Source organism: Plecotus auritus (genome assembly GCF_963455305.1).
Source record: "Plecotus auritus genome assembly, chromosome: 12".
NCBI classification, from domain to species: domain Eukaryota; kingdom Metazoa; phylum Chordata; class Mammalia; order Chiroptera; family Vespertilionidae; genus Plecotus; species Plecotus auritus.
Genome location: NC_137778.1, coordinates 38635172 through 38661348, shown reverse-complemented (window position 1 = coordinate 38661348; position 26177 = coordinate 38635172). Strand labels below are relative to the sequence as shown.

At 44.8% G+C, this 26177-nt stretch overlaps 2 protein-coding genes across 4 annotated transcripts in view; one reads left to right on the top strand and one right to left on the bottom strand.

Annotated features, from left to right (window-relative positions):
* The window catches only part of LRIF1 (ligand dependent nuclear receptor interacting factor 1), a 74067-nt gene that overhangs the window by 26333 nt on the left and 21557 nt on the right, over positions 1-26177 (bottom strand). The window lies entirely within an intron of this gene.
* Positions 1793-21498, top strand: CD53 (CD53 molecule). 3 transcript variants are annotated; one of them, XM_080647608.1, is made up of 8 exons: positions 1793-2049; positions 9916-9995; positions 10846-11034; positions 13640-13714; positions 14330-14425; positions 16490-16570; positions 17635-17718; positions 19092-20249. In XM_080647608.1, the coding sequence occupies exons 2-8, from the start codon at positions 9933-9935 to the stop codon at positions 19161-19163; spliced, it is 660 nt and encodes a 219-aa protein (XP_080503734.1). In that variant the 5' UTR covers positions 1793-2049; positions 9916-9932; the 3' UTR covers positions 19164-20249. The 3 variants fall into 3 exon arrangements, with proteins under 3 accessions (XP_080503734.1, XP_080503735.1, XP_080503736.1); XM_080647609.1 differs by lacking the exon at positions 1793-2049 and adding an exon at positions 6074-6162 and having other exon boundaries at positions 19092-21498; XM_080647610.1 differs by lacking the exon at positions 1793-2049 and adding an exon at positions 6074-6253.

Below are 26177 nucleotides of genomic sequence, written 5' to 3'. Positions count from 1 at the left end.
AAAAAACTATGAACAAATTTCTATGCGTACTGCGGGCCCGGGACGAGTCGGCTGCTAAGCAGGACAGGCAGCGGCACCCGGCAGGCCGGATAAATGTCCTCGGCGGGCCGCATGTGGCCCACGGGCCGTAGTTTGAGGATGCCTGATTCTTGAGGAAAGCAGCTAACTTCTTTGAGCCTCTATTTTTTCTTCTGTAAATGGGGTATAACAGGAACTATTTAGTCGGGTTATAATTAGATGTTACTGTTAACCTAAAAATAAAAGGCCAAGGTGAGAGGCAACAAGCGTTTATTTGAGGTCCAATAGAACAGCTCTTTGGGGAGCACTGATTCAGGCAGAAACCCGGATAGGGTTCTGATTAGAAGGGAAAGGCGAAGGGCATTCATGAGAAAGGGAAGGGGACCATGTACATCAACAAAAGGAAGGGATTTCTATAGGTGTAGATACGCCAACATAGTGATGCTATTTTTTTTTAATGTGTTTTTACTGATTATTTTAGAGGGAGAGAGAGAGACATTGAAGACTTCCTACGACTCCCATACACTCCCCAACCCCGACTGGGGTCCGGATCCGCAACCTGGGTATGTGCCCTGACCCTGGAATCAAACCGGAGACCTTCTGGTGCTTGGACGAAGCTCAACCTGAGCCACACGGGCCAGGATGTTCGTGATGTTGTTTCTAAAGAATGTCTTTCATTTTCAGTCGGCTGTCAGGTTATCTTCCCTGTTATGGCAAACAATTGTTTGGAATACAATGTTGCTTCAGGCCCAGAGGTTATACTGCCCAGTCCTACCATTCCAAAGGCTGAGGAGTAAGACCTGCGAGGCAGTCCCTCGGGGATGTCAGCTCCGGCTCCATGTTTAAGTGGCTCTCTTCGTGTTATTATTATTTTTATATTAGAATTAATAACCCGAAGCGGAGAGGCTGAGATCTGCTTGGTCTCGCACGGCTAACAGGTGAAGCTGGGACTGAGACCCAGATCTTTGGGCTCTAAATCCGGGCTTCCCTCTGTGAACCCCATCATTTCGACCCGCGTCCTTTGGATTGTGCCTTAGGGCTTACCTCCAGCCTGAGATGCAGAAATCAGGGAATGGCGCCCCATCGAACTGGAGACTAGAGAGCTCCCGGAAGGCAGCCGGAGGGAGGGAGGGTGGGGAGAAGACGGAGTGGCTTTACAGACATTCCTAATTCTCTGTCTTAGAAAACGTTTTAAAATATTGATTTCTGTGGGGGGGGGGGGCAATGGTAAGATATGTACACATATAATACCTTAATAAAAAAAATAAAAATAAAAAAAAATAATAATAATAATAAAATATTGATTTCTGGCCCTAACCGGTTTGGCTCAGTGGATGGAGCGTCGGCCTGCGGACTCAAGGGTCCCAGGTTCGATTCTGGTCAAGGGCATGTACCTTGGTTGCAGGCACATACCCAGTGGGGAGTGTGCAGGAGGCAGCTGATCGATGTTTCTCTCTCATCGATGTTTCTGACTCTCTATCCCTCTCCCTTCTTCTCTGTAAAAAAATCAATAAAATATATTAAAATAAAATAAAATATTGATTTCTGGCCTGCGCTCTGGTCTCGGTCTGCCTGAATGGAAACTGCTGGTGAGGCCAAACTCCTTCTCGAACAAGATCCATGGGTCATTCTGAGCTGCCACCTTGAATGAGCTTTTCTAGACAAAAAATAACAATGCCCACATCATCCAAACGCCCACCGTGCTCGCGGATGTGTGCCTGAACCAACCTGGTCTTGGCGTTTTCCTGTTTCCTAAAATCCCGTGCCGATATCTGGGAGGGTCAGGGAGCAGATTTCTAAAAAGCCACAGGGGAGGAGCGCATCTCTGAGTCTCCAGGGGGCGGGCCCGCCTCACTTCCTCCCTCGCCTCCTCTGGGCTTCCTGCCCTCACAATGTGACCACATTTATTCCCCCTCCACTTCTCCTTTTACTCAAATAGCCCCGGACATCCCTGTCACCGGCCTCGGCGCAGCCACCTCAAGGACAATCATCAAATCTGCCTGAGGCACGGAGGAACAGCACCTGCAGAAGGTAAGATTGGGGACATTGCAGGCTGGGCTTGAGGGCTGAGCCCTGAGCCAGGTCACATGGGGTAAGGTATCTTCTCAGGAGCCTCCAGGCACCGCTCTAGTCACCCTGCAATCTCCTGCTTCTGTTTCACGAATATTGCACAGGAAGCAGAAAGATCAGCAAGATCCTAGTAACCCTCACAAGGCAAACCGGCCAGAAAGGCTTTTCATGAACCGGGTTCCCGGGATCTGACACGGCTTTGGGCCAGTGCGTTCCTGACGCCTGGAGCCTTCTGTGCGAGATGAAGCCGGGGCCGCCTCCTGGGTCGTTAGGAGATGGGTCTTGTGATTTTTCAAGTGAGCAGAGAGCCAACAGCCAGAGCCGTTTGGAAAGGCAGTCGGGAGCGCAGGTCTTCTGCGCGTGAGAAATTTCCAAAGTCAAGTCAGCGGCTCCCGCTGTGATGCCTCGGAGCCGCTAAATGGAAGGACCGCTGCGAACCCCAGCGCCCAGCTCAGCCCCTGTATCTCACAGGTGAAAGGCGGCATCCCTAAAGGGCACTTAGATTGGCGGTTTTCCAGTGGCAGCAAGGGCACTGTGGTCCTCAGAGTTCTCCCAGAGAAACTTCCCCGCGGTGTGCAAAACGTGCCTACGAAGACATCTGCCAAGCGCCAACCAGTGGAACTTGGCGTGGCAATGACACGCCCCATAACTCAGGATCGGGGTCTCGCAGGCTCAGCCAAGCTTCGGTCTTGGCTTTCTGTGACCACCATACCGGCTCGGGATCAGAGCCCTCTCCTTCCAGGACCTGCAGGAATGTCTCCTGGTGGGCAGAGCAGAGTTCCGGGGACCGCCCACCTGACCACGCAATGGGCATTCAGCAGAGGGTTCGATTCCCAAAGCACCTCAGGGGCTATTGAACCTTGAATTTAAAAATAAAGACTGGACTGTTTAACAAAGTTACTTAATAATCAGGAGTTAGGAATGCTCTGGGGCCAGGCACTGTGCTTTGGAAGATGCTGGGGGGTGGGGGAGGGCGGGGGAGACCTGGCAAGGTGGGAGAGTGTTTGTCCAGCAAATCGCCCTGCCCTTAAGGAAAGCCCAGAGGAGATAAGAGACATTCCAGACGTTTGCAAGTGCTTTGGAAGCGAGCTGAGCAAAAGCAGAATCTTAGCTGCTGGTTACACAGAGAAGTTTTGCTTTCTCAATCGCCACCAGAATCTGCCCTGTTTTGAAACTGCGGTTGAATTGGCGCAGAGGCTGAGCTAAAACTTGATTTCCTGTGGAGTTTCCTGTGGGGGCCGGTTAACAATATTTAGCCTTAGAATGGAAGGATTGGGCGCCTTTACACCCCCAGGGAACGATTCAGAGCCCATCTCTTCACAACTCCCCCCTCCTGAGGCTTCACCTTTGGGAACCGAGGAGGAGACACCACCTGGCAAGGTCAAACTGTGGTCCTGGTTTCTTACGTCCTCAGTTTGACCTCTGACTGCTCAGAAGGCTTCAGATTTCGGGCCTAGGCCAGGGGTCCTCAAACTTTTTAAACAGGGGCCAGTTCACTGTCCCCCAGACCGTTGGAGGGCCGGACTATAGTTTAAAAAAAAAAAAACTATGAACAAGTTCCTATGCGCACTGCGGGCCTGGGACAAGTCGGCTGCTAAGCAGGACAGGCAGCAGCACCCAGCAGGCCGGATACATGCCCTCGGCGGGCCGCATGTGGCCTGCGGGCCGTAGTTTGAGGACGCCTGGCCTAGGCTTTGTGCTCGGTGCTGGAGACAAGGCTAACGGGTGTGGATCTCAAGTTCAAGGCGTTCGTAGAGTCTAGCACGGAGGACAGACACAAATACAGCACACACACCACACGGTGTGATCTTTCCGCCAATCAGTGGGACAGTGTGCACAGACGTAGGCGTTGGGGAGCGTGCCTAAGACTCCCTGGGAGAGGGCGGCCGCTTGGGTTCCTTTTCAAAGAAGTCTGGGTCTGCTACGGAGACTGGGCTAATGGCATTCCAGACAGAACCCAGCACAGGCAGCTCAAAGACGGGTGAGCCCCAGGCATGCGAGAAAGGAAGTGGAAATCTCGTTCTCTTACTTGGATTCTAGCATCCCAGCCCCTAGGTGGAAGGCAAGGTCACTAGCCAGGCCGGTCCTCGGCCTCGCCCTGGCAGCATGGATGGGACGTGGGCTGATGTGAGGGTGAAGAGGCAGATGCTTTCCTCCTCGACCTAGATTTGGCCGCGGTTAGAGCGAAGGGTGGAGCTGTGTGCGAGGTTCCAGCCACTCTCTCCCTGCGCTTCTGCTCCAGGAAGCGCGGTGCTGGTTCAGTTTTGGTGGTTTGGTTCATGCTCCCACATTACTCAGTCCACAGCACTTCCTATACCAATGTGATGCATGCCCATCACCCGGGCCTAGACACTGGGCACTGGTCCTCGGGAAGCTCCAGGGCCCAGCTGCCAGTGCAGGTGCAGAGCGCCGAAGCCAAGTCACAGAGAAACGAGACAGCGGTGCGGAGCGGCCTCGGGTGGCTGCCGGGGTACAGGAGCAGAGATGGCAGCCAGAGCGTGGGGGGGCAGCTTAGCAGGCGAGAGTGGGAAAGAGGCAGACGATGCGTGTCTCAAACCAGTGGGTGAGCGCGCAGAGTGGAGGCTGCGTTGTCTCCGTGCCCGGATACAGAGGCAAGGCCTCGGCCCACTCCCCATTTCACCAGCACACGTGGACTTCCCACCCAAGCAGCAGCGATACATCCTCTGTACTGGCCAAGAACTGTGGTAGAGAAAGGATGCCACAAGGATACACTTCTAGAATTATTTAAAATAGGGGTGTTGTAGTCCAAGTATTTATTAGGATGTTGTTACTTAATTTGGAGATTGTGTAGGTTCAAATAGAAGCACCCAACTCACAGTGAGAGCCCAGCACAGATTAGCCATTAGGACATTCCAATCGACTGACTTTTCAGTTAAGGTGACTTGTCCAGAGCCATAACACCTCTTAACTATTTAGAATATTCCCTGATTGTCCGTGGAATGCCCTTTCCTCTACACAACACGCTACTACTCCCTTTTCTCGTAGGTTCCTCACTAAATAGGCCTCATCAGACTGCGTTCCTTGCTCACCTAATGGCATTTCCAGTGCATTTTAACATAAGCAACACAAAAATATAACTTAAGTACAAATCCAACTGATTTGAGATCAATATGTTTAATAATTTAAGATCCTATATTTAATGTAGATTTAATTTGTCACTTTTGTTTGACATTTCCCATCTCAGAACTAGTTGAGGAATGATTCTGACATCTCACATCTTTTGAAAGGTGTTCAAGTAAATTTGAACTCATGGCTCCATATTCACTCTGTATCACAAGCAAACAGGCATTAAAGGATGATCCCATGGTTTGTTCTCCTAAAAGAAGATTCTATGGTAGAATCTCAGTCTTTTAATCCCATTGACGTCCAAAATTATTTGACTGGTCGATTCCTCTCACTCCCTATTGATGGTTTGTTTGTGTTTGAGGAACACCTATTAACATTTCACAAATGTCACAGTCGGTGTGACACCACGGCTGTCTTGCTGTGACTCAAGACTGGGCTCTAAGATTAGATCAGATAAGGCTGGAGATCAAGGATGGATAGTTTCTCAAAACTTCTGTCCAACCTTAGCCACAGTTAAACTGGGTTAAACTCAAGACCAGATTAGATGGAGCAGGTATGGGTCAGAGAAAAGAGAGAGATTGAGCTAGAACGCCACAAGATTCTACCTGCCCCAGCTCTCTGCTTGGAGGAAAGCAAGGGTAACTTCCTCTTGTGGCCTCCACGCTGGGCCGTGGGAAGTGACCACAGCTGGCTGTTCAATCACGGAGCTTTCCTGGAAACTGACGTCACAGAATTACTTTGCAGAGCCCTGGGTCATGGGGCTGGGTGTGGTGACCTTGACTGTGGAGGGCGTGGGGTCTTCCAGGAAGTGGGGTTGGCAGGAGTGAAGGGGCGGGAGCTCAATAACTGGCCCATCGCAGTGAAGAAACGCCAGGGGTTAGGGAGTGGCCCTGTCTCTGAGTTAACAGGAGAATTGGGGCCATCAGTGCAGGTGGCAACAGCAATGCTGATCTTCACCAAATGGGCAGCTTTCCTCCTTCAATTCAGGTGCGTCTGAGTACGTGGGAAAACCAGAGAGGAGAAAGCAGAGGTCCTTCCTCCCGTCTGTGAAGGAAAGAATCAGTGGGGATAGTCCCAGGTTTGTGGGCACCTCCTTAGTGGGTACTCTATGGACAAGGCGATGACAGGGACCTGAAGCAGTTGTCACAGGACCCCAGGTTGGTGGGGAGGAGGTGACTCCAGGGGCATCTGGCCCCATCTCCTTCTGGGCAAGCTATTTGCCTGTGCCCAAAAGGTTCGTTTACTGGCAGAATAAATCTCAAGCCAAGGCTCCTGACGCTGCAATGTCATGGTCATTCCACTCACCGGATTATTTAGGGTCAATGAGGAAAATACCAGTCATTTGTTCATCCAACAATCTTGGTTATTTTTAGGAGTGATCAGGTTCTGTGCTGGGCCGTGAGGGTTCGAACGTAAATAAACTGGCTCCTGCACTCCAGGAGCTCCCATTCTAATGACGGGAGAGATCGTTACAAAGCAAGGTAGATGCTCAGGACAGTGTCGGAGCTGCACAGTGTGATGGCACCCCCTGTGGGAGTGGGTGTTGGGCACGAAGAATCGGGCAGAATCGGAGAAGGCTTCCTGGGAAAGTGACAACACTTGACCTGAGTCTCAGGGTGATTCACTGCTAACCTAGCTGAGGGGTCAGAGAGAGAGAAGGGGGCAATTCCAGGAAACCACGTGAGCAAAGCTAAGGAAGGAGGGGTAGTGACAAATAGTCAATGGCACTTGTTGAATGTGAAAGTATAAGACAGGGACTGTTGCCACAAGTTTGGAGAGATGGGCAGGTGCAAATTAGGAAGGGCCTTTGACATATGTATACATGCTAAAACCGTTCCTACAGTCAAGATAACATGCATCACTCCCCAAGGAATATTTGTGGTCTTTTGTAACCCTTTCTCTTGCCCTTCTTACTCCCCCTCTGATTACCTCTCCCCACTCTTCTTTACCTCCACCTCCCAAGCAATTATTTTTCTGCTCTTTGTTGCTATAGGTTAGCTTTCATTTTCTAAAATTTTATGTAATTGGAATCCCAGAGTATGTATTTTTTATGTCGAGCTTCTTTCACTCACCATAATTATTTTTGAGTTCACCTATGTGGTAGCATGTGTCGGCAGTTCATTATTTTTTATTTCTGAGTAGTTTACCATTATATAGTTGTACCACAGTTTATTTATCCCCTCACCTATTGATGGACCTTCGGGTTGTTTCCAGATTTGGGCTCCTACAAATAAAGCTGCTATAAATATTTCTATACAAGTCTTTGTATGGACATATGTCTTCATTTCTCTTGGGTAAAGACCTTGAGTAGGATGGCTAGATCATATGATAAGAGTTACCTTTCACTTTTTACTAAACTGGCCAACGGTTTTTCAAAGTGGGTGTACCCTTTTCCATTTTCACCCACAGCGCGTCCCAGTTCCACCACATCCTCATCTACACTCGGCATGCTCGGCTGTTTTTCTTTTCTCTCCTTTTAGTCATTCTAGGAGGTGGGCCCTGGTACCTCATTGTGGTTTTAATTTACATTTCCTGAATGACTACTGAGCAGAGTGCTTTGTCATTTACTTATTTGCCATCCGAATATCTTTGGTGAAGTGTCTGTTCAGCTCTTTTGCCCATTTTTAAATGGCGTTGTTGGCTTTCTTGCCGTTGAGTCTTGAGGGTTGTCTGATGGCCAGTGTCTTGCAAGCAGTCATTGTATACTTTGTACCTTCTTTGGTTGTTTTAGGCGAGAGGGTTTCACTTGCCATGGTTTCAGCTACCTATGGTCAACCACAGTCTGGACATATTAAATGGAAAATTCCAGAAATGATTCGTGAGTTTTTCAATGCACGCTATTCTGGTAGCGTCCCACTCTGTCTGCCTGGGACATGACTCATCCCTTTGTCCAATGTATTCACATTGTATATGCTACCTGCCATTAGTTGCTTGGTAGACATCTCAATTATCAGATCGACTGCCACAGTCACCCTAACATTACGTCACATGATGTATGTCATTCACCTCACTTCTTCTCAGCACATAGGCATTGTATCATCTCATGTCGTCAGGAGAAGAAGGATGAATACAGTACAATTCAGGCATTTTCAGAGAGAGACCACTTTAACATAACCTTGTTACAATATATTGTTATAATTGTCCCATTTTATTATTTTATTGTTGTTAGTCTCTTACTGTGCTTAATTTTAAATTAAACTTCATCATAGATATGTATGTATAGAAAAAAAACATAGTATATATAAAGTTCAGAACAATCTGGGATTTCAGGTATCCACTGGGATTCTCGGAACATATCCCCTGAGGATAAGGGTAACTACTGTATATCCAAACACCCTCATAATTTAATTAACTTTATTTTAACTTGATTGAAGTAATGGTGATGAACTAAGAATAATTTTGAGGGTCAAGACAAGAAGGAAATAAAAAGAGGACAAAGTAAAGAAAAAGGAAAACAGTATGAAATAGAATTTGACCTTTTCAACGGAGAGGATTACTCTACCATGGAACAGAAGTAGCTCATCCACAGCCTGGAAGAACCAGCTGATGAGCCTCAAGACCATCTGCTTTCTGGCCACCTTGACACTGCAAAGAGGGTACAATGAACTGTACAAGCAATATGTGCGCTAGAAAAGGCATAGTTCTAATGTCAAAAAATTTACATTCTGTTTTCTGTATTAGTCTCATGTGTAGTTTCACAATATGAATCACTCTATGAACCCCATTACCACTGAGAGAAATTAAAAATTGTGTATCTGGGTCTCTAGAATTGAGGACCAGACTTTGGACACTGATGACCTCATCAAGAAAAAAAAACAAAAACAAAAAAAACACCAGACATCTATTTTTTAAAAGTTCAAGTTTTCGCCTGGCCAGCATGGCTCAGTGGTTGAACATTGACCTATGAACCAGGAGGTCATGGTTCAATTCCCTGCTGGGACATATGCCTGGGTTTCAGGCTTGATCCTGGTAGCTCTCTCTCTCTCTCTCTCTCTCTCTCTCTCTCTCTCTCTCCTTCTCTCTCTCCCCCTTCTTCTCTGAAATCAATAAAAATACTTTTTTTTAAAAAAAAAGTTCAAGTTTTCATTGCTGTCTTCTTTCATGGTTCCCCTGGACAGTTGTTGGCCAGTTTTAGCTCTGCTATAAGATTGACAGCTCCTGAAGGGTAGCTACTGCTTGGTTACAGTTGCTTCTCCCACAGCATCTTAGAACAAAAAACACCATCAATGTCTTCAGTAAAAGAATAAATGAGGCATAAGTATGTTCCCCCACTTCCATGTAAGAGGTATGTAGACTACATGTAGTGTATAGGTGCATCTCAGGGCACCTAAGAGACTGGTTGATCAAGGAACCAGCCATGTCCACAGCTAACTGACCAGCCTCACCCTGACCTCGGGGCTGCCTTCTTGAGTAAGTACCCAGGCCGCTGAGCACTGGCTTGGTGTGTGTCCCTGTGACTCGCCCTCCTGGCTCTATTGCTTACTCCTTCAGTGCTTAATTCAATGTTAAGCATCCTTGGCTTGATGAATTGAAGCAAAAGTGAGTGTCCGAGATGAGCCAATTGGTACCTCAGTTCAGAGACTAGGAGAGCGGGAAGTTTGGGGAAACTTCCCGGAGAAGAGTCACAGCTCAAACCCAAGGTAAATGCTAGAGATCCTTGAACTGAATATTTGTGCCCCTTTAGAACCAACTTGCAGAACCAGGTCACTTACACTGTCTTTATTTCCTTCCACTTTCTAGTGCAAGAACATCCCAGGATGGGCATGAGTAGCTTGAAATTGCTGAAGTATGTCCTGTTTTTCTTCAACTTGCTCTTTTGGGTAAGTGAGTCTCTTCTGAGCATGGCTGAGCTCACCTCCCCCCAGGGGTGCTCTCTCTCTGCTGAAGAGCGTTATGTGGAGGGACTTCATGCACGCCTGGGTCGTGTGCAATCTACTTAGCCTGAGAAGGAGGGAATGATACTTTTCTCCCCTCTCCGCATCCTGCCACAGTATAAGCCTGCAACATTGAAAGGAAGGTATCAATGCAGTTCTTTAGGAAGGAGATGCTGTTTCTCTGGGGATGTTAGGTTATTTACAACTCACTGCTGACATCTATGCGTGAGAAGCCAGAGACTCTACACTGTGTATTGCGTGCCTCTTTTTCCCTAGATGTTATATGCCCCCTGGACATCTTCGAAGAGCTGATTGAAAGGAAAGCCACCTTTTCTGGGGAGGTTTCACTGTACCAAATTTAGCAAATGAATTTCAGATATGAGTTAGTACTCATGTTTCTATGAGAACATGCTTACAAGTTGGCTTCTCCAGTTTTCTGCCTTGCAAGATGAACTTCTGAAACAGGGCCTCCACTTGACATGGTTGTGGTTTCCAAAGGGAAGACCATGTGTAAGCAGTTGAGGGGCAAGGAGTAGGAATCTGAAGCATGAAAATACTGTGCTACTCACAGGAGTGAGCTTCCCCTGGTATCTGATATGGGTAGGATGAGTGGGACATCACAGGAGGAAGCTGGGACCACCCCTTTTCTAGGGGAAAGCTGGGGAAAGAGGTTGTTCATCAGAGTCCTGATGAAGCCAATGAAAAAAGGTGATCCTGATCTCAAGTAAAGGAGACTATGAGGAGATCCCCAAGGACCATGTTTTATCTCAGAATGTTGTGGGATTCTTCCTTTCAGTTCTGCGGCTGCTGCATTTTGGGCTTTGGGATATACTTCCTGGTCCACAACGACTTCGGGGCCCTCTTCCACAACCTCCCCTCCCTCACGCTGGGCAACGTGCTCGTCATCGTGGGCTCCATCATCATGGTGGTTGCTTTCCTGGGGTGCATGGGCTCCATCAAGGAGAACAAGTGCCTGCTTATGTCGGTGAGTCTCTCGCAGGAGATGTGGTGTCCTAAGCGGGGGTGGGGTGGGGACATCATGACTTAAGGCCCAAGCAAGATGTTTTTTGGCAGCTCACCTATGGGCACAGGGAAATCAGAGGAGCAGGAGATTGGCACCTCAGAAACATAAGATTGGCATCTGCCTAAGTCCTCCTGGCATCAGTCTGTATTTTCGGAGTCACTAACTAATGGAAAATCTAAGTCACTAGATTCTTCTGAGTGCTGTGACCCTCCTAAAAGGGCAGCAATGCTTCCCTTTCTCCTGTCTGCACAAGATACGCCACAGTGGGAGTGACCTGGTTTAGGCGAGGGCCTAGGCCAGTGGTCGGCAAACTCATTAGTCAACAGAGCGCCAAACTGCAGCTCACGAGCCGCATGTGGCTCGTGAGCTGCGGTTTGCCGACCACTGGCCTAGGCTGCAGCCACTGAGGTCTAACGTGAGGGATAGCAGAGCTCTCAGTCGTCCTTGGTCTGCTGACTATCCAGAGGAGCACCTTTAAGCTTAGGTCTAGCCTCTAGGCCCTACCAGGGGTGGGCAAACTTTTTGACTCGAGGGCCACAATGGGTTCTTAAACTGGACCGGAGGGCCGGAACAAAAGCATGGATGGAGTGTTGGTGTGAACTAATATAAATTCAAAGTAAAGGAGCGGAGGGGAGAGCAAGAGAACCCTCCGCTCTTTCGACTCCGCGGGCCGGATAGAACAGCCGAACGGGCCGGATCTGGCCCGCGGGCCGTAGTTTGCCCACGGCTGGGTCTGGGCTAAGCTCTTGGAAAGAAGAGCTCCTTGTTTCTCTTGTGTGCCCAGATCAGAGCTTGGTGAGGTTCCCAATCACTTAAAGAATCACTTGGTTCTTCTTAAAGTCACCTGGTTCATCTTCTTTCCGTCATGGGTCAGCTCTGAAACTGGAGTCCAGAGACAGAATAAGAAAGTCCCAGTTCTCTGCCCTAGCTGGCTTGGCTTAGAGCTGTGGTCAGCAAACTGCGGCTCGCGAGCCACATGCGGCTCTTTGGCCCCTTGAGTGTGGCTCTTCCACAAAATACCACGGCCTGGGCGAGTCTATTTTGAAGAAGTGGTGTTAGAAGAAGTTTAAGTTGAAAAAATTGGGCTCTCCAAAGAAATTTCAATCGTACTGTTGATATTTGGCTCTGTTGACTAATGAGTTTGCCGACCACTGGCTTAGTGGATAGAGCGTCAGCCTGTGGACTGAAGGGTCCCAGGTTTGATTCCGGCCAAGGGCACATGGCTTAGATTTCGGGCTTGGTCCCCAGTAGGGGGCGTGCAAGAGGCAGCCAATCAATGATTCTCATTGATGTTTCTGTCTCTCTCCCTTCCTCTCTGAAATCAATAAAGAAATATATATATATTTTAAAAAGTCCCAGTTCTCAGATAGTTCCCAGACTAATGGCAAAAGGTGGAACATAGCAGGCATGGGGAAAGGTTTTAAGTAGTCAAAATTCATGTTGGGGCCCTAACCGGTTTGGCTCAGTGGATAGAGCATCGGCCTGCGGACTGAAGGGTCCCAGGTTCGATTCCGGTCAAGGGCATGTACCTGGGTTGCGGGCACATCCCCAGTGGGGGGCGTGCAGGAGGCAGCTGATCGATGTCTCTCTCTCATCGATGTTTCTAACTCTCTATCCCTCTCTCTTCCTATCTGTAAAAAATCAATAAAATATATTTTAAAAAAAATTCATGTTGGGGTAAAAAGGTAAAGGAAAGAGAATAAGTGAAAGTGTGAATGTGATGAACACAAAGGGAATCGGCATCTAAAGTTGGAGATAAATATGAACTAGAACCAGGATTACAGGTTCTAATTCATATTCTCCCCATCTGTACAAATAGCCCTGCTCTTGCAGAAAGGACCAGGCCCCAAACTCTAAAGACACTGTTTGGACAGGCTAATGCCAAAATGGTTTCATTGATTTGACAAATGGTATTGCATCTACATTATGCACATGGAGCTCGATACACACCTGGGACGGGAACAACAAAGAAGACAGCTGATCTGCCCTCTAGAGCAGTGGTTCTCAACCTTTCTAACGCCACGACCCTTTAATACAGTTCCTCATGTTGTGGTGACCCCCAACCATAAAATTATTTTCGTTGCTACTTCATAACTGTAATTTTGCTACTGTTATGAATTGTCATGTAAAGATCTGTGTTTTCCGATGGTCTTAGGCTCTACAGCAGTGGTTCTCAACCTGTGGGTTCTCAACCGCTAGCAGGGTTGCCTAAGACCATCGGAAAACACAGATCTTTACATGACGATTCATAACAGTAGCAAAATTACAGTTATGAAGTAGCAACGAAAATAATTTTATGGTTGGGGGTCACCACCACATGAGGAACTGTATTAAAGAGTCGTGGCGTTAGAAAGGTTGAGAACCACTGCTCTAGAGTCTTGGAATCTAGTTGCAGGAAAAGGATACATATTCCTCACAAGACAAGAGGGGGCTTGTGAAGGCCCAACAGGCAGGAACAAGAACCTCCTGCACATGTGCAGAGACGTGACTGGATGCTCCCAGGATGCAGTGGGAATAGGGGGGGAACTGGGATCTGTGCTGTGAGCATGTCTCTGCTTCGCCCCAGTTCTTTGCCCTGCTGTTGATCATCCTCCTTGCTGAGGTGACCTTGGCCATCCTGCTCTTCGCGTATGAACAGAAGGTAAGTTATACAGAGCACAGCTCCTTGACCTATTGCAGAGAATGGGGAGTGGGCCGTGGAGAAGAAGTTGGCACAAAGTAAGTTCTACAATTAGAGGTAGAAGCACAGTGGAAGGATGGAGGAAAGGGATTAATCCTAATTGGGAAGATAAAAAAATTCATGAAGGATAACGCATTTGTGTGGTTCTTTGAAGGGTAAGAAGGAAGAAGAGTGAAAGCAAGTCTATTTCCTCCTGCCTACTTTTCTCCATGCGTTGGCAATACGGAATGGTGCCTGAGAGCCACGGCTCTGGCTGGCCCTTTCCTCCTATAAAAACCAGAGTTCTGGAAGCACAAGTGACCGCTGTGGGCTTCCTCCTTCAGTGCCATCTCACCCTCAGCACTTCTTCCCATGCAAAAAAAAAAAAAAAAAAAAAAATATATATATATATATATATATATATATATATATATATATCTATCTATCTCCAGGGCCTCTCCCCTCCCTTCCTTAGCTCTGAGGGGACCATTTGGAAGGGAGGGGCAAATGGGACTGCTCAACTGTCCTAGACATTCCTTGTTCCTTGAACTCACCTGCTTTTTACACTGTCTCCCTGTGGGCGTGTGCCCTGTGCAGCTGAGCGAGTCGGTGAGGGAGGGCCTGACTGACAGCATCCAGCGATATCACTCGGACAACAGCACCAAGGCGGCGTGGGACTCCATCCAGAAGTTTGTGAGTGCGGATGGGCCCCTCCCCAGCTCAACCCTGACTTTGTTCTCTAACCTCGGTCCCTGAAAGGCTAAAAGGCACTTCCTTCCCTGGGAGTTTCAGGATCTAAGGTCCATTGCCCCTAGGTCAGGTCCAGAATATGCTTGCCAAGAATCACCTTGGTTCTTCCTTAAGTCATTTAGGTCATCTTATTTATGTTGTGGGTCATAACATAAAGAAGATTAATCGGGTTGTCTACAGTCTCTCTCATTCTTCACCACTCAGATAGGCTCATGGTTTAAGTCCTGCTAAGGAAGACCCAAACATGTCATACTAGATTCGTTTGCACCTTTTCCAAAATTTCCCTGAAAACAGAAATGATATAATACAAGAAATCTCTTTTGAATTCCTAAGTAGCCCAAATCCTGCTTGATACCTAGCCCATCAGCACGCCATTCCTCATTCCCTCTCCCCATCCACAAATACCCACATTAACTCTGTATCCCTGCCTTGGTGTGTTGGGGGACAAAGAAGGGTGAGGGAGCCAGCCTGGCACTGGCATAGTCTGTGTCGCAGACACCACCACTGTGGCCACATGGGGCCGTGGCCCTGCTGTGCCTGCTCAGAGTGAAGAAGCAGCAGCACAGGAAGTAGAGCCAGACCAGGTTTGGGTGACCTTGAGGAAGTCACTTAACCTCTCTGAGTCCCCAGTTCTTTATTTTTCAATTCGCTTTAGAAGTCTCTTTATTAGAGAGTTTTCTGGCATATCTAAAAATACACAGAATAATAGCAAAATGGGTCTCTGGGTACATATCACCCAGCTTCAATAGTTAATATTTTGCCACTGTCTCAGCTAATCTCCTTTGCTTTTTTTTGCTAGAATATATTAAAGCAAATACTAGATGTTACATCATCTTACCCACTCAATATAAAGATAATAGCCTCTTTTTTTAAGAACTTAATTTTTTAGAGCAGTTTTAGGTTTAAACAGAACAGAGAGAGGTACAGAGATTTCCCATATACCTTCTGTCCCCACACATGCATTTCCCCCATTATCAACAGAATAATTCTTTTTTTAAAAAAAAAAAAAAACACAAGGATCAATCTACATTTACACATCACTATCACCCATAGTCCATAGTTTACATTAGAGTTCACTCTGTCTTGTATATCCTATGGGTATGGACAAAAATATGACACATATCCATCATTCTAGTATCATACAGAGTAATTTCACTGCCCTGAAAATCCTCTATGCTCCACCTGTTTATCTCTTCTCCTACTCCAGGGTGAGGAACCTTTTTTCTGCCAAGGGCCATTGGATATTTATAACATCATTCATGTGCCATACAAAATTATCAACTTAAAAATTAGCCTGCTATATGTGGTCAAACATTTCATTAACTCATCCCTAATGCCTCGGCAGGGCCAGACCAAATGATTTCACAGGCTTTATATGGTCCACAGGCTGCACATTCACCACCCGTCCTCCTCCCATCCTTGGCAACCACTGATCTTTTTACTGTCTCCATAGTTTGGCCTTTTCCAGGATGTCATAGAGTTGGAATCATACAGCAGACAGTCTTTTCAAATTGGCTTCTTTCACTTAGTAATATGCATTTCAGGGTCCTCCATGTCTTTCCATGGCTTGATAGTTCATTTCTTTTTAGTGCCGAATATTATTCCATTGTCTGGATATAGCACAGCTTATCTATCCATTCCTCTACTAAAGGACATCTTCATTGCTTCCAATGTCTGATTGTCTTACTTTCTGTGATCTCAAGACAGGTTGGTGGGTGTAGGTAGATCAGCCTATTCCCTCCATTACAGAGTCCCCTGTGTGTCTAATTTTTGATCTGTAAAGTGTGAATAAAGTAAACGTGCCCTCTCAACTTCAAGGAGTCTATGTGAATAAAATGGTATAATGGACTTGAAAGCATTTTGTCTCAGGAGCTGTAGTAGTCAGGCCAATTCTGGATTCTCTGCTCTACAGTCAGATAGGAAGGGCCCACTTTTCTCCAAGACCCACATTTGTTTTCATTTTGTTGACTTTCTAACAATCCTATCTTTGGGGGGCTTGGTTTTCAGCTGCACTGTTGTGGTGTAAATGGCACAAGTGATTGGACCAGCGGCCCACCAGATACTTGCCCTAAAGATCCACAAGTTAAGGTAATTTGGGGCAACTTTTCTGTCATTGCCTCTTTAATAGAATGTTTAATTACCTTAGAAACTCCAATCATATAGGACCTAGTCCTCCCAGCCAGAAACAGGGAACCTTGAACAAAATAGAGACCAAGGAGACAGCCGAGGTAACTAGACAAATCAGAAAACAAAACAACAACAAAAACAAACTCATTCAGACTAGAGACATCATTAAGAATCGTGCTGCCCTACACTATTACATTAGAGGGCAAAATTTATGTGCTAGTGGCAGAGGATCATGTCTAGATTTCTCTTGAGCAAGAAGTACATCTCTTTATGGTTGAAAGTGAAATCTGTAAGGTTGGGGTAGAAAAGCTTCTCCCTCTACCGGTTTCTCTGCTCTCCTTCCTTGGAGATGGCAGCATCCAACCCCTTAGTGAAATGAATCATAAGGGAAGGAGTCTGGAGCTGGGGGAGACAGAGTTGGCGCAACTATTGAAACAACCTGCCCACTTGATTCAGACCCCCAGACCCAGAGAAGCAGCCAGAATCATCTTCCAACTCAACCAAGTCCTTAAGGTCCTGTTACCCCATGTTACCCACTCTTCGGGTTGTTTGGAAATCTCTGGAATTTTTTAGGTGTCTGAAGAAAGACTGGGACACCTACCAACCAGCAACTGTCCTGGAGCTTGGTAGGACCCTGATAGGTGTACTGGCTTTTGAAGCAGAAGCTGAAACACAACCAATCCTAGCATTGCATTGCCTACATTTCCGTTAGTTAATTCTAAGTCAGCAGTAAATGTTCAAAGAACGCAAGGACATCTGTTGCTGACATAGCTTTCAGGAGTTAGTTGAACTCACATGTGAGGATTTAAGACTTCTACTTAAGGTATCATGGTAATAACAACACCACCAAAAAAGTCCTTAATATTCTCTACTTTATGACTGTATTTGTATATATAAAGAAAAAATATATAACACCTGGCTTAAGTCTCTTGGCATAAAGCAAAAGACAAACTATCTTCCCAAATGAGCCCCTTGATAAAGTTGAATAATATAGTGTTATCATTTGTACTTGTAATTTTTTCTAGGGTTGCTACATAAAAGCAAAATCGTGGTTTCAGTCCAACTTCCTGTATATTGGCATCATCACTATCTGTGTATGTGTGATCCAGGTAAGAGCTTAACCACAGGACTATTTTCAGGATTAAATGAGTTACGCCATGTAAAGTTTTGAACAGTACCAGTTACATAGTATGTGCTCAATAAATGTGAGCTCCACAAGTCAAGTAGCAAATAATGTTATTAGCAATTTCAAGCAGATAGAAAATATGCTATATAAGAGCTATCTGGTCAACTTATCCTTAAGAGGAAAGCTTGTGATAGACTTGAAAAAATTGGCTTTATATGCTAAGCAGGAATTGGTGATGAAAATTATAATAAACTAGTAGCCCTGCGCATGAATCCATGTGCCAGTAGCTCTCTGTGGGGCCTGGCCGCTCCATGCCCGCTGCCCAGAGGCTCTCTGTGGCCAGGCACGGAACACTTGCCTCGTCGTCGAGGCGAAGACCAAAGCGTTCCACGCCCTGGCCTGGCCAGAGGCCCATCCACAGCATTCTGCCAAGCCACTCACGCTGCCTGCTCTCAGCAGCCGCCCCCGCCCCCCCGGGGACTAGGGGACTCCTGTGGGGCTGAGAGGACTGGGCGTCACCATCTTGTGGCTATGGGCACCGCCATCTTTGTGACAGAGTGATGGTTAATTTGCACATTACCCTTTTATTAGATAGGATTTCCTTGTTGTTTCTCTGCTTAGTTTGACAAGTCAGGAATCAATTGGGGATAGTTTTGTCTTCTTTTATATTATGTGATATTTCTACCATTTTTATACCCCAGTGTTTTGGGTATGCTAAGACTTAATCAAGAAGCTCAGAGAAAAACCAATTTTCTCTGCTTGGAAACCAAGGAGGATTAGAGCATAGGGAGAAATGACTCATTGCATGAAGCGTTGACTTGTGCAGAACATGCCTATTCCAGCAGCAGGGCTTCTTAAGCTTTCTTTCTTTTTTAAAAAAAAAAATATATTTTTTATTGATTGTTTACAGAGAGGAAGGGAGAGGGATAGAGAGTTAGAAACATCAATGAGAGAGAAACATCGATCAGCTGCCTCCTGCACACCCCCTTCTGGGGATGTGCCCACAGCCAAGGTACATGCCCTTGACTGGAATCGAACCTGGGACCCTTGAGTCCACAGGCCGACGCTCTATCCACTGAGCCAAACTGGTTAGGGCTAAGCTTTCTTAAAGACTTAAGGAGACAAGAGATGTCCCCAAACTCTATACTCCTATGTCTTGCCAGCATCAGGCCCACTAGTCTCCCCACTGCCCTTCTAAAGCTAAAGGAGACAACATCTGAGAAGGAATTTGAAGTGAGAGCAGGAAAGATGGTCTCAGTATAACGGATACTTTCTTTTGCTTTGGGGCTGATGCCAGAGGTTGTGGGAGAGATGGCTCCTTCTATAAAGATCTCCTATTTTCCCAACTCTTCTCAGGTTTTGGGGATGTCCTTTGCGCTGACTCTGAACTGCCAGATTGATAAAACCAGCCAGGCCCTAGGGCTGTGACCTGCTACTGCCTTTGCCGAAAAGACTTGTTTTATCTCTGGAAATCCAAAACCACCTACAGCATGAAGACCTAAGTGATCACCTCCCGGACTGACATCTTTGTCCCCCTCTCATCTCTTCCCTGTTTTGGTCCCTTTCTCACACAACTGGAGAAGAGGGTGTTGGACAGGCATTTCCCATCTCTGGAAGCAGGATATCATTCACCCACTCATGGTGGCAGCCATGCCACTCGAAGTGGTGACACTAATACCTGAGCATTTTTCAGACACGAGAGACCAAGAGAACCTGTGGCGCTAATGGCTCAAGATCAAAGAATGGGTCTAGGACTCGAATTTTTGCATCTTCCCATTGTCAGGTCTTTAGTCCCCAAATCATGCCCAGTTCACTCCAAAGTCAAGCAAGAGACAAGCTGAAGGGATCTGGGGCCAGACTTATTGAAGCATTGTCTGTGGGCCGTGGCTATGGAAATGACAGAGTATTCTCTCTTCACAAACAGTGGGGTTTCATTTCAATTTCATATTCATTCATTCTGTCCTTCCAAAAGAAACTATGCACTTATTCATATCCCGACTTCAGCCAATCTCTTAGCCTTTGATTTACGTAACCGTGGAAGAACTCACCAGGACCAGTATCTCTGGTGGTTCAGATGATAATCACATTCAGAAGAGTTTTGATATTTTTTTCATCACATAAGGTTTTGTTAATGCGCTATTTTAAGTCTTTAATAAATAAAATAGCATATGATCTCAATCACTTATGTTCCCATTCCTATATCTTAAATGCATGTTACATGAATCAGACCGATTGCCTTGCCAGCAAACCAGGAATACTACTTATCTATTGCTGCATAACAAATTCCTACCAAGGTTTCTCTAGTACTATAAAATTTAATATCTACTGAGGTCTTTGCAAGTATAAGACAATGTGCTGACAACTTTACATACATGTGCCCATTTAAATATTGACAAAATGTCTCCTGTGTGCACCTCCATAACTAGCACACTCATAGAAACTTCATAGATCTTATCACATTTTATTTGAATAATCTATATATTTTCCCTTTAACCTTTGGCCTGATCAAGTCAGAAAAAGAGAGAAAAAAACGTACAAATTAACTATAAATAAAAATTGGGCCATAACCTCAGATACAATTAAGATTTTAAAGCCTGTAACAGAATATGATTTTTAAAATTTAGGCCAATCACTTTTTTAAATGTAAGTGCTATAGACAATTTTCTAAAATAATAAAAATCATACAAATAGATTAAGAAAGAAAAGGAGTTCTGTTTCTGGTAAGACAACAGACAATATTACTAGACTAAACTTCCCATTATAAACAACTAAAATGCTAGATTTAAGCTTTGAAACATTTTATGAGGACCACTGTTGTGCTAGAAATAAAATAAGGAATACACAAGCCAGAGACTTACTGATGGTGTGAACCAGAGAGGTAAAAGAAATTTGAGGGCATTTGCCAAACTGGGTCAACTTGGTATCAGTTTTCATGGCTCATGGCTCATAAAGTGCAGGAGGCAAATTTCAATGTCCACTTAAGGTGGGGAGTTTAAGTAGAGATCTTTTCTCTTTTAAGTCAGAAACCCCAAAGGCCTCTACTTTAGTGTAAGAGTGAACTATACATACCACTCCTTTTCACCAAAGATTACATAAAAAATTTGTTTAAAACTTGGCAAATTAGCACAGGAGGTAACATCTTAGGAAGTTGAATCCATAGTCTGGCTATCATGTTGATGTAAAGTGTAAATGTAGAGTGTCTGCATCATCCTCAAACTCTCAAACTAAAAATTTAAAGTATCCCCAAACCAGAAGTTATCCCAGGCTCTGGCAAAAACAAAAGTCACACATTTTCTGAAGGAACCAACTTAATACCAGGTTTCCATAAAACTCAAAAAGCAATATTTTTCATTTCATTAAAAAATAAAATTAAACTACTCAAAGTCAAATTCACTAAACACACGAGAAAATAAGACACTATGAGTAGTATGTGGGGGTTCCCTTTTCTCCACATCCTCTCCAACATTTGTCACTTCTTGTTTTATTGATAATAACCATTTCAACAGGTATGAGGTGGTATCTCATTATAGTTTTGGTTTGCATTCCCCTTATAGCTAGTGAAGTTGAGTGTCTTTTCACATGTCTGTTGGTCATCTGTATGTCTTCTTGGAAAAAGTGTCTGTTCAAGCCCTCTGTTCATTTTTTAAATAGATTCTTTGTTTTTTGTTGTTGTTGCTGAGCTGTGTGATACCTTCATATATTTTGGATACTAGCTCCCTATAAGAGCATCTTTTTTTTAATTTAATAAATATTTATTGTTCAGGTTAATAAAATTGTTCCTCTTTTTTCCCCCCATAGCTCCGCTCCACCCAGTTCCCACCCTCTGCCCTTACCTCCCCTCACTGTCCTCATCCATAAGTGTATTTTTTTTTGTCCAGTCTCTTCCCACATCTCCCACATTCCTTTCCCCCCGAGAATTGTCAGTCCACTCCCTTTCTATGCCCCCGATTCTATTCTATTCACCAGTTTATTCTGTTCATCAGATTTTTTATTCACTTGATTTTTAGATTCACTTGTTGATAGACATGTATTTGTTGTTCATAATTTTTATCTTTACCTCTTCTTAAAGAATACCTTTCAGCATTCTTCTTCCTCTTCTTAAAGAATACCTTTCGGCATTTCATATAATACTGGTTTGGTGATGATGAACTCCTTTGGCTTTTTCTTATCTGTGAAGCTCTTTATCTGCCCTTCAATTCTGAATGATAGCTTTGCTGGGTAGAGTAATCTTGGTTGTCGGTTCCTGCTGTTCATCACTTTGAATATTTCTTGCCACTCCCGTCTGGCCTGCATAGTTTCTGTTGAGAAATCAGCTGACAGTCATATGGGTGCTCCCTTGTAGGTAACTAACTGTTTTTCTCTTGCTGCTTTTAATATTCTTTGTCTTTTGCTCTTGGCATTTTAATTATGATGTGTCTTGGTGTGGTCCTCTTTGGATTCCTTTTGTTTGGGGTTCTCTGTGCTTCCTGGACTTGTAAGTCTATTTCTTTCACCAGGTGGGGGAAGTTTTTGGTCATTATTTCTTCAAATAGGTTTTTAGTATCTTGCTCTCTCTCTTCTTCTGGCACCCCCATGATTCAGATGTTGGTACACTTGAGGTTGTCCCAGAGGCTCCTTACACTATCTTCATATTTTTGGATTCTTTTTTCTTTTTGCTTTTCCAGCTGAGTGTTTTTTGCTTCTTTGTATTTCAACTCTTTGACTTGATTCTTGCGGTCCTCTAGTCTGCTGTTAGGTCTCTGTATATTATTTTTTATTTCAGTCAGTGTATGTTTAATTTCTAGTTGGTCCTTTTTCATATCCTCGAGGGTCTCACTAAATTTATTGGCCTTTTCTAGGAAATTCTTGAAAAACCTTATAACCGTGGTTTTGAACTCTATATCCAGTCGTTTGTTTTCCTCCATTTCTTTCATTTGTGATCTGTTTCTTTTCTCCGCATTTTCACTACTTCCCTGAGTTGGTAGAGTAGCTTTGTGTGGTAGGTGTCCTCTAGGGCCCAGTGGCTCAGCCTCCCCAGTTACCTGAGGTGGACACTCTTGGTGCACCCTTTTGTGGACTGTGTGCTCAGCCTTGTTGTAGTTAAGCCTTGATTGTTGTTGGTATCACTGGGAGGAATTGACCTCCAGGCCAATTGGCTATGAGGATCAGCTGTGTCTACGCTGGGAGAACTTCTGTGCTGGAGACAGCCTTATGAGACAAGACTTGCAAAATTGCAAAAGCCTCTGTGCTCAGCTTGGATGGGGTGGAATTTTAGGGTGGAGCAGACAGCCTTGGTTTCCCATCAGCCCTGCCCTATGAGGCCCCTGGGTCTCAGTGTCCCTCGGTAATCGCTGCAAGCACCTCTGAGAGAAAGCCTCCCTTGAGTTTCGCCCGCTGCCAGACAGTCCAGTTTCTCCTCGAATGAGTCGGGGTTCCCAGAAACTTGCCCGGAACTGGAGTTCAGCACAGTCGGGAGCTTCCGTCTCCCTCCCGCTTTAGAAAGCCAGCCGCACACTCAGCCTCCCGTGCTTTCAGCAGTCAGTCCTCTCTGCGCGCACACGCCTCCGGACCTCTGCCTTCCGCAGCTCCCAAGTCTCAGTATGCTTTCTCTTTTCCTGACATTCCAGATTCCTCCCGAATGAGTCTGGTTTCCCAGTGTCTCACCCGGGACTGCAGTTCAGTGCAGTCGGGAGCTTCTTTCTCCCTCCCTCTTTAGAAAGCCAGCCACATACTCAGCCGCCCGGGCACACAGCCGCCATCCTCTCCACGTGCAAGTCTCCATACCTCAGCCTTTTGCAGCTCCTCTGAGTCTCAATGTGCTTTCCTCTTTTCTTCTAGTTGTAGAATTTCCACTCAGCCAGATTTCCTGTGGTTCTGGATGGTGTCTGTTTTGTTTTTTAGTTGTAGTTTTGATATTGTTGTGTGAGGCAGCAGTTTAGGTGTTTACCTATGCCGCCATCTTGGTTTCCTCCAAGAGCATGTTTTGTAAAGAGAATCCTCATATACTGCTGATAGAAATGTAAATTGGTACAGGCTCTATGGAAAACAATATGGAAGTTCCTCAAAAAATTAAGAATAGAGTTACCATATACCCAGCAATCCCTGGGTATCTACCAAAAAATTTGAAAACACTCATGTACTCCTATGTATTTATTGCAGTATAATTCACAATAGCCAAGATATGAAAATAACCTAAGTGTCCTTTGACCAATGATTAGATAAATAAAATGTGGTACATATATACAATGGAATACTACACAGCCATAAAAAAAGATGAAATATTGTCATTTGTGACAACATGGATGGATCTTGAGAGTATCATGCTAAGTGAAATAAGTCATATGAAAAAGTACCAGAACTACATAATTTTCCCCATGTGTGAGATATAAAACAAAAAGCAACAAATGAACAAACAAAACAAACTCATAGACACAGACAACAGTATGGTGGTTACTATAGGGGAAAGTGGTGGGGGTTGATAAAGAAGGTAATACATATGGTGACAAAAGAAGACTAGACTTTGGGTGACTAACTAGCACACAATGTAATATATAGATGATATACTATAAAGTTGTTTAACTGAAACTTATATAATGTCATTAAACAATGTTACTCCAATCTATAATAATAAAAGCATAATATGTTAATTAGACTGGATTGCTGAATAGCTGAACAAACGACCATCCAGACGACCTTCCGGATGACCTTCTAGAGACGAAGCCGGGGCTGCAAGGACCAATCCCCTTGCACAAATTTCGTGCATCAGGCCTTTAGTAAATTTAAATAAAAATGGGAAAATAAGGCACTATGAACAAAGTGAAACAACAAATGATAGAAAAGGACCCACAAAATATAATAGCCATATTTTTCTATTTACAAAAATAAAGAACAGCCCTAGCCGGTTTGGCTCAATGGATAGAGCGTTGGCCTGCAGACTGAAAGGTCCCGGGTTCGATTCCGGTCAAGGGCACATACCAGGGTTGTGGGCTCAACCCCCAGTAGGAGGCGTGCAGGAGGCAGCCAATCAATGATTCTCTCTCATCATTGATGTTTCTATCTCTCTCTCCCTCTTCCTTCCTCTCTGAAATCAATAAAAATATATTTTAAAAAAATAAAGAACAGCCTTAAAATATGTACACAGAAGAAACTAAAGACTAGCAATCCCTCTTCTGGGTATCTATCAAAAAATTTGAAAACACTCATGTACCCCTATGTATTTATTGCAGCATTATTCACAATAGCCAAGATATGAAAATATAACTGAAAATACAACAATTAAAAATTTAGAAACTTAAATGAATGTTAAGCAGAGAGATTAATAAAGAGAAACATTTATATGAGGAAATTAATCAGAATGTAGCTGAAGTGTTTTAAGTTATGTCCTCAAAAAGATATGTCCAAACGTACAACCAAGACAACTTTACCCAGGTAGGCTATCATTTAAAATTGAAAGAGAAATAAAGAGTTTCCCAGATAAGGAAAAACTAATGGAATTTATTACCACCAAATTAGTATTACAAGGAACATTAAAGGGCCTGGTTTAAGAAGAAAGAAAAGGGAAGAAAAATAAAACAGAAGAACATAGTTAAAAGAATAAAATGGCAATAAGTATGTACCTATCAATAAACTTTAAATGTAAATGGCTTAAATGCTCCAATCAAAAGACATAGTATAGCTGAAGGAAATACAAAAAAAAAAGACCCATATACACTGAGTGGCCAGATTATTATGATCTCTGAATGCATAATAATCTGGCCACTCAGTGTGTGTGTGTGTGTGTGTGTGTGTGTGTGAGTGTGTGTGTGTGTATTAGAGGCCTGGTGCATGAATTCGTGCATGGGTGGAATCTGGCCAGCCTGGCCAGGGGGAGGGGTCATGGGCGGTTGGCCGGCCTGCCTTCCTGGTCGAACTCCTGGTTGAGGGGAAAATTTGCATATTAGTCTTTTATTATATAGGATATGCATTGAGTGGCCAGATTATTATGCGTTCAGAGGTCATAATAATCTGGCCACTCAGTGTATATGCTGTCTACAAGAGAGCCACCTCATAACAAAAGATATACAGAGACTAAGATTAAATGGATGGAAAAAGATATTTCATGCAAGTGGAAATGGGGGAGAAAGCTGGGATAACAATAATTACATCAGACAAAATAGGCTTCAAAACAAAGGCCATAACAAAAGACAACGAAGGACATTACACCTGTGGCCAATGTGACACACTGGTTAGAGCATCAGCCTGCACACTGAAGGGTCGCAGGTTCAATTCATGGTTAAGGGAACGTGTATGGGTTGCAGGTTCAATTCCCAGCCCCAGTCTGGGAGAGTGAAGGTGGCAACCAATTGATGTGTCTCTCTTGCATCAATGTTTCTCTCCCTTTCTCCTTCCCTCTCTCCCACCACTCTCTCTAGAAATCAATGGAAAAACTGTCCTGGTGCGGCTCAGTAGTTGAGGTTCAACTTA

What these genes read in the sequence shown, in the direction of transcription:
- CD53 (XM_080647609.1), top strand. Translation starts at nt 9,933, where the DNA reads ATGGGCATGAGTAGCTTGAAATTGCTGAAGTATGTCCTGTTTTTCTTC. An exon ending in TCTTCAACTTGCTCTTTTGG is followed by an intron (nt 9,996 to 10,845) that starts GTAAGTGAGTCT and finishes TCTTCCTTTCAG; the next exon opens with TTCTGCGGCTGCTGCATTTT. An exon ending in CTAAAGATCCACAAGTTAAG is followed by an intron (nt 16,571 to 17,634) that starts GTAATTTGGGGC and finishes AATTTTTTCTAG; the next exon opens with GGTTGCTACATAAAAGCAAA.